Here is a 19061-nt window from a genome sequence, read left to right as displayed (position 1 = left end):
CAATAAACTGTACAAAATAAATCCCAACATGGAAATAAAAAATTATGCTGCCCTTAGTCGAAAAAATCAAATAACCATAAGTCGCCTAAGAATTGGACATACTCGTATCACTCACCAACATTTACTAAAAAAGGAAGCTCGAAGTAAATATGAAAATTGCAACATGGAACTAACTGTGGAACACCTATTCATCAAATGTCAACAGCACCAACAAGAGATAAACGAATTGAAGCTAACCGGAGACATATCCACCATTCTAAATAGAGAATGGAACAATGTAATAAAATATGTCAAACGAATCCATATATTTAATTCAATTTAATGTATACCGATATACTGTATCTCATATGTACCGCCGCTAATAACCCTATGTGGTTGATGCGGTTTGAAATCTAAATAATAAAAAAAATAAGATTCAGGTGAAGGAAAACGAAAAAAAAAAATTGAACATTGCTCATGGAAATACCGGTGATTCAGCAGTTGCAAATAATTTTTTTTCAGAAACATCAAAAAATACCCTGAAGAAGGTCGAACAATAATTTATATGGATGAAACATATATCCATGCTTCACATACACTTGAGAAGAGTTGGAATGATAATTTGAATGAGGAGTTGCTTGCACCAATTTCAAAAGGACAGAGATTTATAATTGTGAATGCAGGAGGAGAAAATGGATTTGTGAAAAATTCATATCTAAAATTCAAATCCAACACAAAATCGGACGAGTACGTAACGAAATGAATTATGACAATTACAAAAAGTGGTTGCAAGAAATGTTAATTCCCAATCTTCCAGATAAAAGCGTTTTGGTTAAAGACAATGCCTCATACTACAATGGTCAGTAGTATGACCATTTCCTCAAGGAAAGATGAGATGAGAGAATGGTTGAGACAACGAAAAATTCATTTCACGGATGCTATGCTATAAATTGATCCCTATTCCATTATTAAAGATGAGATGAGAGAATGGTTGAGACAACGGAACATTCATTTCACGGATGATATGCTAAAAATTGATCTCTATTCCATTATTAAAATCCATAAACCACGATTAAAGTTGTATGAAATTGTTAGGATTATGGAAAATCATAGGCATACTGTACTCAGATTGCCTCCTTATCATCCAGATTTCAACCCAATAGAATTAGTTTGGGGATTTGCTGAAACAATATGTGGCTGATGAAAATTTGGATACCAATTTCAAATCCATTGAAAGTTTATGTGACGAATTCTTCACTTCGTTTTCTCAAGAGCAGTGGAAAAAACGTTGCGAACACGCTAAACGTTTCGAATAATTTTGTGCTTCGAAGGAACTTACTCTTGATTTCGCAGCAGATAAAAGTTATTATAAATGTTCGAGGTGATAGTGACGACCATAGTACCAGTGAGGATAGTGATAACTCTACAAGCGATTCCGATCTGTCTGAAGTTGAACCTTTGTAATTTTTCGATCACAACTTTAAATATATTTTTGTTTGGATTCATTCCATCTCAATGAATATAATGTTTCCCAAGAAATTTTCTTTTTGAAATTTAATCTTCGTCCTGAATAAATTACATTTTCAGAATAAGTCTTTTCTACCTTTCTTTAATAAACTCGAAATTAAATGCAATACAGGCTGCTGAAAAACAAACTCATTTGAATTCAATTACGTGAATACCACATTATCATACTGAACTAATAATTGACCATCAATTAAAAAACCATTAACCCTTATTGCTACTTGCGGCGAGGGCTGTATTCTCAGGCCACTCTAAAACCCAAATAGGCGCACCAAGTCGCACAGTAGATTTCATCCTTTTCTATCCTAATGCTTTCTCTGTCAGTAGTGCACGCAGGTGGTGATATGTTACAAGTCGCTTCTTAGATTGACAAGCTGTACTGTGTGACACATTATTGAAAAGGTGATTTTATAAGGAATTCATCCATGTGACTGTTCACTACGAAACATTTCATTCTGACGTCCTCTTGCGGAAAAATAATGTTATAAAATAACTTTAGAAACGCTCCAAAATGTCAGATGTTTCTAAACTAAGTTATACTCATGTGTGGTGGTTCGAGCACCTACTGTGAATCAATGTAGTTTGAAACTATTGAGATTATGCACGATTTTTATTTTTTTTTGTTCGTATATATTTCTTCAATTTTATTGTTCACATCATCTTTGAAATGAAGTATTATAATTTGAAATACAGAATAGTGTTTTTAGTTGTTTTTATGAATCCAACTCTTAAAAATATTATATATTCTGAAGACAATAGTGAACGGAAGAGATAATCACAGAAAAATCGTTAAGGCGCTCTCAGAGCGGTGCCTGTGCGAAAGTAGCGATTCACATTGGATTTGAATCGCTGGAGATTAAATCCATTTGGAAAAACATTTTCAGGAAGTTCATTCCACATGAACGCAGTTCTCCAGATGAAAGAGTGAAGTTCGAGGTGTACTGAGTTGAACCTCAAAACGATGAGCAGCCACAGTCCGTCGCGTATTTATGTATATACCACTCATGGTGAAATCAAATATGCCAAGTAATTTGAACACCTCCCGTGAAAGTATCTACAGAAAAGAGACAATTTCTTCGATGTTTCAGGGTATCAAGGTTGCACGAGATGTTCGCATTTTCATTTAGGCGCATGGCTCTTTTCTGGATGGAATCCAGCAATATCAGGGTATGTTTGGGGGCAGAGCTCTATACATGAAAACAATACTCCAAAGAATCTGAGCTTCATAAAGCATCAAAAGTTGCTGAGGTGATGTATACAGTTCTCTCGTTCGGAACAGTGTTCCAAGCTTTTGAGAAGCAGTCTTTGCAATTCCACCAACATGATTGTGCCAAGACATATTGGTGTATATTTCAAGCCCAATTCGAAATCATTTCTAGATCCTCATTCAGATATGCAACCTCCTGCTGCCGGTGAAGATGTGCCTCTGTATGAAATTGAAATGAAATGTGCTGTGTGCTGTCGTCAGCAAATCAATATATTGGATTCTACGTCGTTAATATACAATATAAAGAGGGTTGGAGACAATATGGATCCTTGTATTAGGGGTGGAATTATGGATTATGTAAAGTTCTGATTAACAGCTTTAGCTACCAACCAGAAGGACCTAGACCCGTTGGGATTGGCAAGCAGTTCATCTCTAATTATCTGATTATGAAGTTGTTTGCTTTTATTTATCCTAAGTTTGCAGCTGCTGCGACCATTAACAAACCTAGTTTAGTTTTCGACACTGGGATTTTTTCGCCACTGCCGGTAGGCGAGATTTCTGGAGGCTTGCACGCAATTTTTCTTGAACCAAGGTTTGCCGTTAGAAGATCGTTTCATTGAAAAAAGAATATATGCATCCATGTATAATAGAATTACTTCCGTGACTTCAGAAGCACAGGTTGATGGATATTTAAAGCTTAAACAAACATCTAGCCAGGGAAAATTTCGGAAATGGTCTTGAAGATCCTTCCATTCAGCTGATCTGTAATGCCAAACTTTGCGTGGCCTATATTGTTCCCCAACATTCATCGGTAATTCACTCAACACTGAAATGAGTTTGTGGTCAGAATATCCCAATGGAGACCTTACGGTGACTGTGTAAATTTCTGGATTGGTTGTTAGGTATAGATCCAGAAGACAGGCATACTCTCCACCACGTTCAGGAATCCTGCTTGGCTCATTTATAATCTGAGTAAGTCCGCCGTGGATCGGCGGACAACAGGGAGATTGCGGTTGCTGTATTTCTCGACATTGAACGAGTATTTGACAATGCACTACCTAAATCTATAGGATCGTCTCTGGCTAGAAAAGGTATAGAATCGACCATAACTGGCTGGATCTATGCCATGCTGGTAAACATAACTGCAACTACGACTCTTCAAGACGAGGTCATTAGGTTCAGGATCACCAGGGGCTGCCCTCAAATGGGGTACTATCTCCCCTTTTGTGATCGCTCCTGATGGATAGTCTGCTTGATGCCCTCGACATCTTGGCAAGGTACACGTCGGGAAGGGTAGCTTGTAATATCCTCTAAAGCACCTTGGACGTTGTTCACAGTTGGTGCTTTAGGAAGCATATGCTTGCAGCAAAACTGTGAGAATCCCCTTCACCATGAGGAGAAAACTAGACGATATAACTACTTTCCCTCAATGGCGAGATCATTCCATTTGAAACGGAGGTGAAATATCTTGGCATTGTCCTTGATGAAAAACTCACTTGGAACGCTCACTTAGAAAAAGTTCTACACAAAGCCAGACTGCCCCTATGGACATGTTGGAGGATTTGTGGTGAAACTTGGGGTTTAGGTCCCAAACAAATCCATTAGATTTATGTGATAATTGTCAGACCAATGATCACTTATAGTGCGATTGCCTGGTGACCGAAAGCTTTACAGAAAACGATCCAGGCGAAGCTCTCTGGCTTAGAGACAGGCTTGTCTGGCTATTGGTGGTGCCATCAGTACCACAACGTCAGCGACGAACTGCCTTATAAAGTACTGTTCCCGAGTAGAGAGGACTGGATCCTCTGAAAGGAAATATTAAGACCAGATAGTTTTTGGTTCACAGATGGATCAAAAACACCTTCCGGTTCTGGTGCAGGTGTTTTCAGTCCCAGATGCAGGACAGAGATATCAACCTGCCTAGGAACCTATGCCACTGTATTTCAAGCGGAAATTTACGCTATTGAATTGCGTGCGGAGAGATTGGAAGAATCCAACTTCATACACAAGTCAATTAAAATATTCTAGGCGAGTCAAGCGGCGTTGGAAGCTCTTGGTTTTAACGAGCAACGTCTAAATTGGTAGCAAATGGCCAAAAACGACTCTCCTCGATAGGAAGATTGTCTCTGGTCTGGATTCCTGGCCATACTGGCCAAGAGGGCAATCGCATTATCGCATCGCATTAGGCTTTGCCAAACAAACATTGAACACCTGGATGGCAATAAGATATATGGACTTCTGGCAGAATCTTCCAGGATTGGTTCACTCCTAGGCGTTTATTCACCCTTCGAAGCTTGATACCAAACAGTTGTTAGACTACAGTAGGGATGAACTACAATGTCTAATACGCCTTCTTACAGGTCTCTGTCATTTGAATCATCATATGCAGAGTCTTGGACTGTCGGAAGACAGTGTGTGTCGCCTCTGTTTGGAAAATGATGAAACATCAGAGCACATACCTTGGGCCTGCCCCGCTGGAAGAATGAATCAGGTTTTTACCATCTGACCTGGAAGACCACTCACCATACAAACTAATCGGCTTCATTAGGAAGCCACAATAAACTCTTGCGGGTTGCGGTGGAGAGTCGAATAGACCCACTCATTTTGGACATAACCTAACCTAACCTAAGTCCGCTGCTAATTGCAAAAGCCTCAGCTTTGCGACCTTGTTTGTCGTTGATATTTGAAAACATGCTAAACAGCTGAAACTGTGAACATATGTTCGAGACGAGTGTACCAATATGAAAGAATGAAAATATCGTTCATCGAATGTACGTTGTCCGCGAAATTTGATCATTCACCTCATTTTTTCAACAAATCACGTATAACGGCCAACACATTATCAATGTGTTTGAATCGTCCGATCATAAATGAAAATCTATGATAACATATTTAAATAACACTTTACTGTGAGATTTTCACTCAGCAGTTTACAAAACCGCGATACGTGTTTCACTATACAATAGCTTTTGCAGACTTATTAATTATTGAACGTAATGTGGTAATCCACTAGCATTTACTGTTTAATTCATTTCAATCGGTTTCGCGTTAAAATTCTTCGTTAGTTTTTAAGAAGTTCAAATTGTATGCCTTCAACTAGATTAATTCTCGAAAGAAAAATTATTGCTCGTAGGCGGATTCGCAGTTGGGACCTTTCTGTTGAGAATCGGACGCATTACCACCGCACCAATTCACGTGTTTTATTAAAATGACTCGTAAAAACACACACAAAGAAGATGCTCAGAAACCCTGGTGTTTTCACTGATTCTCTTTTGTTTTGTCGACACGATTGGAAAGATTACCGCAACTTTGCGCACATGTTGATAGATGGTGTAAGAATCGAATTCTGTGACATAGGGACAAAAAAGAAAAAAGTATCGCATAGAAAGCAATATCAAAGCGATGTTTGAATCGTTTTGATTCTATCCAGTAGCTTATCCCTTTACCTACTACGTTCAACGGTAAAGCAGCTTCAACCACTGGGAGCAATTTGTTTTTTGTTTTGACATTTCAAATCAGTGACATATCACAAGTGCAATTTTGAATTATTCATAGTTTGAGTGTATTTCTTACAATTTAATCATTTCTCACAATTTTATAATAGTTCCACATTTATTTTATTGTTTTTATCAACCTTCTTTGGGTAGTTTCACCTTCCGCAATCACTTTGCTCATCCCATATAAATCATGGCCCTATACTAAATGAAACTTTTCCTCAGAAATCATTCAGTATAATTTAAAAAATTGTCGGTATTGATTGTAACTGAAAAAACATTGTTCAAATTTCTGAGGACTTCAGCGACGTTCTATTTAAATCTCAGATTCGTAACAATATTTTCTCGTAGAAGAGATCCAACCTTTGAGAGCCACCCAGTTTCACCTCTTACAGATGAAAGTCATAATTTCCGACATAATATTAAATATGTTTAAGTACCTTAGGAACGTTTCAATAATTTAGTAGATGGGTTGCTAAGTTTCATGTCTGAAGGGATTGCGAATAGCCATTATGCTCCATAGACTACCTGGGGAGTTTTCAACATAACCTACCTAATGAACATAGTAGTCAATGTGTAGGTATAGGGTGTTTCATTGAGCGCTTCCTATTTTTAAATTTAAATAAAACAAAGTATGTGTGAGACATCATCGAAATTTTTCATTCGAATGAAATACCTATTGACGCCATTAATTGTGGAATACAGTGTGTCAATTTTAAAACTTACAATGGGCTATATCTCACGAACGAAAGCTGATATCGAAAAATGCTTGAAACCGTTTCTAGGATAGTAAGGGGGAACTAAAGTGACATGAAAGAGAACTCACCCCCATCAACCCCCTAGGCCTCACCCACCAAAACTCAAAAAGTTTAAATTGCAATGCCTTACTTGTGATAAATCATTGAAAATACTATAAAAAATGTTATCCAATGCTATAAATAATAATTGTACAGGGTGAAGTAATAATTACTTTGGGTTGAAGAGAATATTCAATGGGATTTTTGTTGAACTACAAATTTATTAAAAATGTCAATTAAGTAAATGTTCAAAGTGGGTTCCGTTGTTTTGTAAACAATAATACAGCCTATCGTCAGTCTGCACAAACTTTAATATCAGCCGGCTTACTATGCCTTTTTTATTTGTAATGTTACCTCCAGGACTAGATAAGTGTCCGTCGATACTTTCTTTGTTAAATAAAAACTCAATTTGCCGTTTTTGCAAAACAATTTGGAAAGATCTGTTTTTTGGGTTCTGTCAGAGTCAATAATTTTTGGTTTGTTTGAGACTTTCAAATGTCATTAGTTTTCATCATTTGTATGATCTGTACTGTCATTCAGCTGTAGTTGTCACGATGGTTTACAGTATACCTGATCGCGTGGAGATAATTTTCATATTTGCCTTCCAGAACTAGTGTTGTTTAAAAACAGTTCAAATATTTCATGAAAGGCATCCGGACAAAAATGTAAGTCACGTGCACGTCCGCGATTTAGTTGAAAAGTTTAGAGATACGGGATCAGTGCAAAATAAAAAAGGAATGCCCCAAGATTACTGAATGAAGTAACCCAAATTGAGGTCCTTGGAAATTTTGCAATAGAGCCTACTGCATCAAAACGTTAAGTATCTCCAGTGACAGGACTTTCGCATGAGTCGGTTAGAAAGGTGTTGAAAAGCTAAGTTGCTTTGGTCGTCCCCTTGGTTCTCTAATTCATGCACAATTGAAGGTTCGATGGTGTTTTCCAGCATATCGAGATTAATGTCGGTACTTGAATTGCCTGGTATGAACAAGGGATCAATTAAAGCATCGCCTAATATTCCTGCCCAAACATTAAGTTTTTCAGGATATTGAGTGTGACCTTCTCTGAATCGATGGGGGTTTGCATCACTCCAGTATCGACAGTTTTGTTCATTTACATTACCATTCAGCATAAAAGTACATTCATCACTGAAAAAATATTTATTAACATTCTCGGTTCAACGCGAATTCTTTCAGTCATGAGTTCACAAAACTCAATTCGTCGGTCTGGATCATGATCGCCTAGTTCTTGAAGAATTTGTGTTTTGTACGGGTGAAACTTCAACACACGCCATACAAAACAAACATAATTTCCCCCCACCAGAGAACATAAAACTCATAAAACAAGTCAACCGCATGGACGTTTGGGAAAACTTGAACATCCATAAATTTAACAGTCATAAATCACTTATCGAGGAACAAGTACAAATCAAAACACAACAAGACCTCAACATTCAAAACCATACACATTCCAAGAGAAGATCTTCACAAAGAAGAGTACCTGCAGTTTGAGGAGTGCCTAGAAGATGACAGTACGACTTATATATATATATATATATATATATATATATATATATATATATATATATATATATATATATATATATATATATATATATATATATATATATATATATATATATATATATATAACAGAATAATTAGTGACTGGATTAACTATAAATCGGTTTAATTCGTGGGGTTGCAGTCAATAGCTGGGCTGTTACAAAGAAAACTCTTTGTTATATGTCAAGCTTTCGGTATATTTCACACCTTCGTCAGGACAACTACAATAATAAGATTATATATCTTGTAAAAAATATATAAATATGGAGAACTTACTAACGTGAGAATAAAATATAAAATGGTTCAAAAACAGATAGAAAAACATTGAATAATGACAGTTGATAAAACTTTTGTCAAGTGGGAAAATTCTGAATGATACTCGAATTACTAGATCTTTTATTTTCTTTATCATATTTCAGTAGGTACGTGTAAATTTTGCTAAGACTATCAATATCAGTTCGTTTATTCATTGAATGTTCTTCGTTATTAATATGTATCATTTCCAAAAATATTCTTTTAGTTGTATTGGTTTCTCTATATAAAATATTTGGATTTTCAAAATTCATTTTATGATCCTCCGAATTAACATATTCTGTTAATGCACAAGAATTAACATTTCGTCTACAGTCGCTCTTATGGGAAGTGATACGACTACTTAGAGGTCTAGATGTTTGTCCTATATATGTTTTAGAGCAATCCATACAAGAAATTTTGTATACTAAATTAGATTTTTGTTTATTTGAAATTGGAGCTTTTACTTTACTGTATAATTTAGATATAGAAGTGACATTTGTTTTAGATATTTTGAGGTTATTATTTCGGAATACATTAATTAATTTTGGTGTCAATTCTTGAATATATGGGAGTGATTTATATATGAATGAAGGTATAACGTTGTTATGTTCAACTTCTTCATTATTATTTTGAAAGTTTGTTCTTTCACAAAATAAAATTCTGTTTACTAAAGATTTAGGATAAGAATTTTGGATCAGAATTTTACTGAAATTAGACAAACTTTGGTTTCGTAAATCGGAATGGGTATTTTGATGATTCTGTTTTTTAATGATTTTATTAAATTGAGTTTCATTTTATTTGGATGATAGGAATGGTAATTAATAAATCTATTACTTGATGTTGGTTTTCTGTACCATTCAGTGATGATAATATTTTGTTCTGATCTCAATAACTTCATATCGAGGAAAGGAATAGAGTTGTTTATTTCCTCTTCAATAGTGAATTGGATATTGAGATCATATGAATCAAATACGTTCAAAATTTCTTCTTTTCCATCTGCAGGTATGGTTAGAATATATATATATATATATATATATATATATATATATATATATATATATATATATATATATATATATATATATATATATATATATAAATCAAACATGGAAGATGGGGTATTGAGCGGATATGGTATTATCAACGAAGAGGAATTTTTTGGACAAGCATTCATATGAAAGTGGGCAAACCGTAGACACGTGTTTCTGGCTATTTAGCCTTCGTCAGTACGGTACAGCCAAGTGCTGTATATATATATATATATATATATATATATATATATATATAGCACTTTCATGAGTGCTATGTCCGATATTAACTTCTGTTTCTATATCAAGACACTCAATAACTTTCATATTTGTATAATTTCCTGGACCCGGATGTCACGCAGGTAGCTATAGCTGCCTACGTGGTGATTTCGATAATTTTCTTGTAAACACAAGATCTATCAACTGAAACCACAAATGTGCGATTGGCTCCTGTTGGTGGCTCCGTGCATTTGTATTTCTATCTTCTGGTAACCAAGTGTTGCCCTTCCTTACACTTGGCTGTACCATACTGATGATGGGTCAAAAGCCCGAAACACGTGTCTATGGTTTGCCACTTTCATGAGTGCTATTGTTATCTTTCGTTAAATTCATTAACTGTGCAGGACAACTGAAATAGATTACAAGATACTTATTTTATGTAGATATAAATATGGAACACTTACTAACGGGAGAATAATACAGAAACTGGAACACAACGAACAGAAATAAGAGTAAAAATGTATATAAATTTGGCTCAAATTGTTAAGATCTGTTTTCTCGTTCATGCAACCTCCCAAAATGGGAAGTTGGAGAAACTGGAGAAACTGAAAAGATATATAAGACAGACTTCTAGGCCCCTTACGTGTCGTATAAGTCCACACAACAGCGAATGCAGACGAAACGTTAATTCTTGCGCATTGAGTGAATACGTCAAAACGGAGTATCACAGAATGGAATATGGGAACCCACAAATTTTGGTTAGAAAAACCAACCTAACTGAAAAAACATTTTTAGAAATGACCTACATCAATAATGAAGAACAACAGGAACAAGAAAACAGATCTCAACAATTTGGAGCCAAAGTTATACATTTTTACTCAAATACGAGAAAGATAAAAAAATCATCTAGTAGTTAGACTTTTTCCACATGACACTCTGCCAAAATCTGGCATTTTTAAAAATTGTTATGCCTCTTATTTCATATTTATATCTATATAAAATAAGTATCTATTTTTGTTATCCTGATGAAGGTAATAAATTTACTGAAAGCTTGACAGATAACAATACTAACTCTGACAACCTTAGAAATTCACCTCCATAATATGGGGCTAGTGGACACACCTCTATACAGGATGTTTGAACAGGAAGATCAAACTGTTAGGCATGTCCTATGCGAGTGTCCGGAGTTATCGTCAATAAGAGAGTGTGTGTTCGGCGAGTCTTGGCCTACACCTGCCGATATAAAGGAGATGTCCTCTAGTGACCGGGTCACTTTCCTGGAAAGGACAGGATGGACGATGACCTAGGAGGGCAACTCCTCGGGATGATGTACAATAAGTCACATGTGGCCTAAGTACTGTGGGCTTACACTCACCCTCCCTACTCGACAGATACAGATGCAGTCTTAGAAATTTGACGTTATTTCAATACACGTACCTTTAAAACACTTTCATCTTCCGAGTGACATGATGCTTGGTAAGTCACGTCGGCTGCTTTTCCTGCTTGTGAGACGATGAATATTTTCATTGTTTGGGACACCTGAAGCCCTGTCAAGACTGCTGTATTGAGGACTTCCCAATTCTGAAACAAAAGAAATAAAATCTGATGAGCGCTCTAGAGACAATGTGATTGAAGTGAAAACGACGAACAAAAATCTACAGATGATTGATAATTAATGATGTAAGAGAAGAAAATCGTCAAATGGGCGTGATTTCAGTGTTCCATTGTACGGACTGGAGTTGTGTTATGCTTTTACAAAATATTGCAGGGGAATTTGTACGACTATATTCATCGGCATGTGTTTTAAAACAGTACACATTTCTTGTCAGTCCTGTGGTTCCTCATCAAAATAGGTCCTTCATTCAGGAATACAATTTATAACTTTCAACACTGCAAATGTTATAACACATTGATTTACTGGGTTTTATGAATTTTATTGTTATGATTTAGTTACATGCTTACAGAAAAATGTTCTTTGTATCGACATTTCAAATAACAACAAATATAATTGATTACTTTTTTCGTATTATTTCAAGCCAATGAGAACACACGATTTACTGGAGTTATCTTGAATTAATTAAATTATAGCTATTCTAAGCTTGATAATACATATTGATACAGTGATAGCTGAAATGAAACATGAATTTAAAATTCTCGAAACTTACATTAAATACGAATACAACTCAAAAAAATTCAACTTTCAGTAGACTGTTGTTCTGAAAATCTTGAGAAGAAAATTGGAGTAGATAATTTAGCAAACACCTGCTACATGGATAGCATTTCACAAGTGGGTTTCATGACGAAGAATTTCAAGAACGAGGTTTTAACGATGAACGAGAACGAGAATGTTTCCTACTTATTCACCAAACTCAAATAATTGTTTATGCAGTGGCAGGTTTGTAAGAATGTATCATCTTTCCCACCAACCGATTTCCTGAAGTCTTTGAAGTCTACTAGATACTCGTTAGGACAACAAGTGGATTGCTCCGAATTCTTAGGGTCTTAGGGTTGAATACTCTTCGTGAGAAAAAAAAAAGCAGAATCAATAATCCTGAACGCCTTGGATTGAATGATTCAGTACATTGTATTTCGTCTTGTGTTTTTAGATCTTTTGCTGGAAAAAGCGTCACTTGTTTACTTTGTAGTAAATGTTCAAGAGGTAGCAAAAACGTATGTGATTTTCTGGAACTTCCAACTAGCGTTTCCTAATATGACTGATAACCAGTCCGTGCAAAGTTTATTGTTGAATCATTTGAAAATGAAACTTTTAACCGGTAATGATCAACTGTATTGCCAAACATTCGCCAAACTAACTGACTATTATAAGAAAACAAGTAAAGCTGAGGCACCAGTCAATCTGATAACACTGAAGATCTCAAACATGACTCAACCTCTGCGGAAGCACTAAACTCTTACGAAGGTTCGAAATAGATGAATACTTCAATCTAACAGACCACTATTATAATCTTTATGCAGTCATTGTTCACTGTAGTCCTGGCGTTGAATCTGGTCATTATTACGCATTGGTCACAGAAGAAACAGACTGGTTTAAGTTTGATGATAGTCGTGTCACGAAGTGTTCTGGCGATGTATTGAATTTATTGGAGCCTCTGGAGACAGCCTACATTTTGTTTTATGAAAGAGAGGACATTGGTAGATCTAGATCTTCAGATGATGTGGTGCTGCAGGTTTTCCTGCAGCTGAAAAAGCAAATGCGCCACTGGAATCAATGAAGTCGCCCCGGAGCGCCAATTAATTTTTGTTGTTTCATAATTTCATGATTTGTATTACTTCCTTGAAAAAAAATCAATTATTAAATATCTATAAATAACTTTCAGAATTATGCTTTTAGAATCATAATTAGAATTGAAGGGGTTATATTTTTAGGAGTGATTAATTTTTGCTTGTCATCGATGACATAAGCAGATTAAGCTTATTCCGTGACATTAAAAATCGTAATTTATGAATGAACTGTGTGTATTTACTATAATGTTATCAAATTTGGTACTGAAGAGCCTTGGGGCAAGTGTCTTAAGGCGAAACATCGGTGTATACCAGTGAGGGTGACAGTGTTCCATGTAAGTGCAATTTATTACCATTCATTTGAAGTAGAACTCATGTGAATGATATCTGATTTTTATTCCACAACGAATGTTTGAAATACAAACTGAGTAGAAGTATTTGTTTCGAAAGGATTTTTTTTCTTCCGTGTAATTCAATGTTTACATGAAAGTAGCTATTTCAGGAGGACTTTCTTTCAGTTTGTGTCTGAAAGTTACTTCTTTGCATGATCTACACATCCATGTAGAGTGTTACTTATTTTGAAATTGATTACTTCCTTCCTTTCCTTGTTTTTTGTATCAAGTTGGAGTAGTAGAAAGCCAAAAACTTTCCCAAAAATCATAATTAATTTAATTTTTTTTCTGATACTTCGTTTCACGTTTCTATGTAGGATTGTTTTATGTTGTAGATGTGCAATAAGAAAGGATTTTCAAATAATCCAACTGGGGCGCCAGCCACGGGGAAAAAAAGCTCATTCATAAAATAAAGTTACCATTTCATAACTGTTTCTCCACGCGGCCGTCATCACATCATCTTTGATAATGTCTACCGCAGTGGTAGACGAAACGTCAGGCATAAAAACTTACACACTACGGATAAAAAAAACCGGAAAATATCTTTCACACAACTCAATATCTATCTCGTTTTCCAATTTCTATATAGTTGAAAGAATATTGTTCACATTCAAAGTTATTATTTTTATATGCTACATCACTTTCAATTTCTTCCGAGATGAATTCAATCGGATATAATAGAAGTGAGGTGGCAACATTTAAACGGTTTGTATTTTATTTTGGCAGAGTCAAAATTTTCACAATGGATACAGTAATATGTAGTAAGAAATGAAATAACATCAAGAATTTGCATTAAAAAACATTTCTACAACTTCTAAGTGCTTGGAGTAAAATATGTATGCAATAGATGAAAACTGCGGTTGATTTAGAAATTTCGCTCATGCCTTCATTGCAAACTTTACTTTTGTTTATGTCTGACGTATCATCTACTACTGCGGTAGACAGGTAACGGTCGAAGTAATCGACTTAATTTTTTTCAGGGATAGCCAGCTAGTTGGTTTCGTATTATGATAAATTATTCATTTTTAATTATTGATCTCAAATTTCAAAACTTGAATTCGGCCATTCGTGGATGCAAACTGACAGGTATAGACCCTAATCATTTTTCAATTACAACTGACCTAACACTTCACCTTTTGTTTCGCTGTTTTTCTTAGGTTAGGCACAATTCTGTAGTTATTTTACTAGGAAAAAATAAACAATAACTCATAACTTACTTCCATAACACTTCCCCTCGGCAGAAGTGTCAAATCCAGAAATGGAAATTGATAATAATATGAATGATCCTAAAGATATATTTATTTTCATAAGAAGAAAGAAACTTGGTCAATTTTTTTTTTCAAATCACTAACTGAAAATATCATGGGAAATTTCCGAAGGACGAAAGAAAGAAATCAAGTTCAAAATAAATTCTTTACAAAGATATGTAGATCATGCACAGATACAAAATTGAAGTAGACTTGGCGGTTCGTATTGGTTAATTTTTACTAACCGAGTTTAATGATTGGCTGAAGAGTCATAAAATTAATCGCCGTCGTGTTCAGTTCAGGAACTGATCGCGATTTGAGTGTTGAAATTCGATATTGGTGCAGGCATAATTACATGAATAAGATTCGGATGTATTTGAATATTGATACACAGAGAGTATGTTTTAATGTATATAATGTATATTATATCTCAAATTTGGTTTCGAGGGAAACCAAATTTACAAATTACCGAATTACAAGCAATAACAGATTTGACCAAGATTCCTTTCTCAACTGTAAATAAAATAGTCAAAAACAAACCTTACGAACACAAGACGCGATGTGATTCATTGAAAAAAAAAACAATAAACAACTGTTACAAAAGCAATGAGACTCCTACAACTGGAATCATAAGGAAAAAATTGAATACTTCCGGCCATAACGTGAGCTGCTGTGATAAAGAAACTACGATTTAGATTAAGAATAATGAACAAACGTCAAGCAGTTATGGAAAGCAGAAAAATAGTGGAATTGCCTAACAAATACTTAGAACAAATAACTGAATTTAGACAAGAACAATGGCAAATTTTCTATTTGGACGAAACTTGGTATGACACTCACGACACATAGTTACGAAAGGGTGGACTTATGGTTCGAGAATGTGTACGCCTAACATGCCAGCACAAAGGATCACGACTAATCATTGTGCATTGTGAAGGAAGTAAAGAATGGCTTCCGTATTCTTTGAAATTCTGTGTAAAAAAACTTGAGGACTATTATAAGAACATGGATGCTAATATTTCCGAGGAATAGTTTGAAAATACATTGATTCCAAATTTGGATGCGAATAGTATTATAGCTCTTGACATCATTTGCGACAGCTCATCAAAGTAACGAATAATATTCGAGGAAAGATGAAATACAAAGTTTTTTAATGGATATCAATTTATATTTTGAAGATTACTAGACCATAAACCAATTACTTGAAGTTCTACAGACAAAAACATTTGAAAAAGTGTAAGCCCTTGAGAGTATTGCTGAAAAGTATGGATACACCATACTGAGACTTCCCCCTATTTTTGTTTTAAATCCCATCGAGTTGATTAGGGAAAAATTCAAACAAAGCATCAGGCGTAAAAATAATTTTCCAAAATTTGAGAAGAAGGTAATAGAGCTAATCAAAGAAGAAGTATTCAATATTACCGAAGAAGATTGGCAGAAAAAGATCAAAAAACCTGAAATGAAATAATAGTGAAATAAAATACAAGAATAAAACAATTGAACAAAAAATAGAAAATAAAAAGTTTATACATTCTAAGCCACGTTACTCACGACGTTTCGATTGTTAGTATCCACAATCGTCTTCGGGTGATGACTGGACTAATTCCTCCAAGAGATGGATATTTATGGGTCATTCGAGTACTTCGAGTAACCACCATCAATCGACTAAAAAAGGAATCATCAAGACTCTATAAGAACGTGCTTTCGGGCTCTGTAATACAAAGGAAGGTCTCGAGAAGGAACTAGACATCACCAAAAATGATCTTCAAAGGAATGGCTACTCCGAAACGATGGTGGAATAGACTTTGGCTAAAAGTCAGCAGTAGCCTCGCAAGGAGGAGAAGCTGTCAAAACCTACATCAGAGGATTATCGGAAAGGATGAGAAGAACCTGCTTCAGATCCGGAAACACTTTCCGTAGCAGCCTCACGAAAACCAGGCCACGAAACGCGGACTGCGATTCCAAGAATTGCATTTACCGGATGCATTGAATATTCACATTGCCAAGCACAAGAAACACACATAGCGAGGGGAAATCAGCAAATCAGGAATAGCAGAGCATGTTTGAACCCATCAACATAACATCGAGTGGTCCCAAACTGAGATCATACACAGGGAGGAACATTGGTTCAGGAGGAAATTCAAAGAAGCCGCATACATGTTGTCCAAGAACGTATTCAGCCAAGCTAGCGTAGAGATACGTAACACATGGAACTACATAATCAAGCGAAAAATGGTCAACTCTCGTCAAACGGTCATCTCCTACTGAACCGGCGAAGTAGAAAAAGGAAAGCGGAGATAAGTGAAAGTACTCGAATGACCCATAAATAGTCATCTCTCGGAGGAATCAGTCCAGTCATCACCCGAAGACGATTGTAGATACTAACAATCGAAACGACGTGAAGTAACTTGGCTTGGAATCTCTCAACTTTTTATTTTTATTTTTTGTTCAATTGTTCTATTTTTACCTGTATTTTATTTTACTATTATTTCATTTCAGGTTTTTTTCCTTAATATATTTTTTTTGTTTTCAGCTATTCATTTTTAATTCGTCTTTTTATTAGCTTTTTCAGGGATTTCAAATCATTTTATATAATATCTGTAGATCGAAAGTTAATAAGACCTGCAGTTTTTTTTCAAAATGGGACCTCCTCAAATATCAGTATGTTAGCAACAACCCCCTATATAACAGATTATTATAGAAAAAGTGTACGTAATCGAATTAATTACATGTTAGACTACGAGTTCAAAGAATTTGACATGACTGGTGTTACTAAGAGCCACTCTGTATATTCAATTTTTGTAGAACTTGAACCTGAACCTCATTCAGTAAAGAAGGGGAATATATTTCACACAAAAGACCGGTAGCATAAAAATACTCAAGAAAGCCACGGAGCGAGATATTGAAATTATGCATAAAGGAACACACTAGAAGGTATATTCTGTACATATTTTATGACAATAATGTCGAAGGACATTATGTAATAAATTACGTTTCGCTGTAAGTTGGGATGGCATCCGGTTTTATTTGAATGGCCAATATGGGGTCCGCCGTATTTCATCGTTCTTGCGAACCACTTTGTTGCACACCTTATTCCTGTGACGTTGAGCGTAGTATATTCCCAAGGAGTACGTATGTTGTGATAGTGGGCAGCAGGTTTAGGATATTTCACACAGCATGGTTTTTTCTCGTTTTCTCAAACGATTCGAAATTGAAAATCGATGATAGGAAATTTATACAGTCAAGATACAATTTATTGAATCCCTATTTCATAGGTATAGGTATGAAGTTTTACATTCAACAAGGTGGAAACTTGGCAATGAAAATTTTCACCACCTCAGTATGTTTTTCTAGTAAGTCGGTTGTCAATTTGTTTAGGAGTCGAATATAGAACTCTAAAGAGTTATATTAGGAACTTTCAGTACTGTGATCTGAATACTTTCATGAAAGAAGTACTGGTACTTGAATCACTTCAATAATACTGAAAATATCTCGGGTGTTTTGTTAGATTATAAAGACTAGAACTTGGAAAGTAAATACTCAACTCTGAATAATAATAATCACCTTCATTTCATACATAAATGCCACACTTCATATTTGTGACCAAGGGCTAATAAACAAAAGAAAATAAAGTACATTTTATTTGAAACTGAAATGTTGTTTCACTCAACCTCAAAAATGCTGCCCTAATTTTATTAACCTTATCGAAATATTGCCATCATTACACATCTGAAATGTTTCAAGTTTATATAGAAGAATGAACAAATAAAAAACAAGATTGACCAAAAAGATATATGTTGACGATTAATTTGAATTTTGTGAACGACATTCAGGTTCCAGTGGAAAACAATGTTTGAAAAATTCAGTTTCGAGCTTCGGTGACGTTATTGAACTGAATCTTACATTATAAATATTACAGTGAAATGTGATTTTCCGATGCAAATAGAAGGGTTTTTTGGAGCATGAAAAAGTCTTATCTTTTCCATATTCAATCATTCAGCAGTAATCAGTTTATTTGAAATTATCTCCCTTTACGAACACCATATACAGTGTCTTTCTCAAATGTCCCTCCCTT

General features: G+C 35.2%; 1 protein-coding gene across 2 annotated transcripts in view; it reads right to left on the bottom strand.

Moving 5' to 3' along the window:
* The window catches only part of dtn (transmembrane protein 132C dtn), a 237620-nt gene that overhangs the window by 59973 nt on the left and 158586 nt on the right, over window positions 1-19061 (bottom strand). For both annotated transcript variants that reach the window (XM_074180116.1, XM_074180115.1), the window contains exon 6: window positions 11542-11685. In XM_074180116.1, the coding sequence (XP_074036217.1) occupies window positions 11542-11685 (144 nt within the window). The remainder of the gene's footprint in view (window positions 1-11541; window positions 11686-19061) is intronic.

This window comes from Leptinotarsa decemlineata, unplaced genomic scaffold (genome assembly GCF_025532065.1).
Source record: "Leptinotarsa decemlineata unplaced genomic scaffold, Ldec_3_MD MMD2_tig00026294_RagTag_RagTag, whole genome shotgun sequence".
Taxonomy (NCBI): domain Eukaryota; kingdom Metazoa; phylum Arthropoda; class Insecta; order Coleoptera; family Chrysomelidae; genus Leptinotarsa; species Leptinotarsa decemlineata.
The sequence above is the reverse complement of the archived record's forward strand: the minus strand, read 5'-3'. Positions and strand labels throughout refer to the sequence as shown.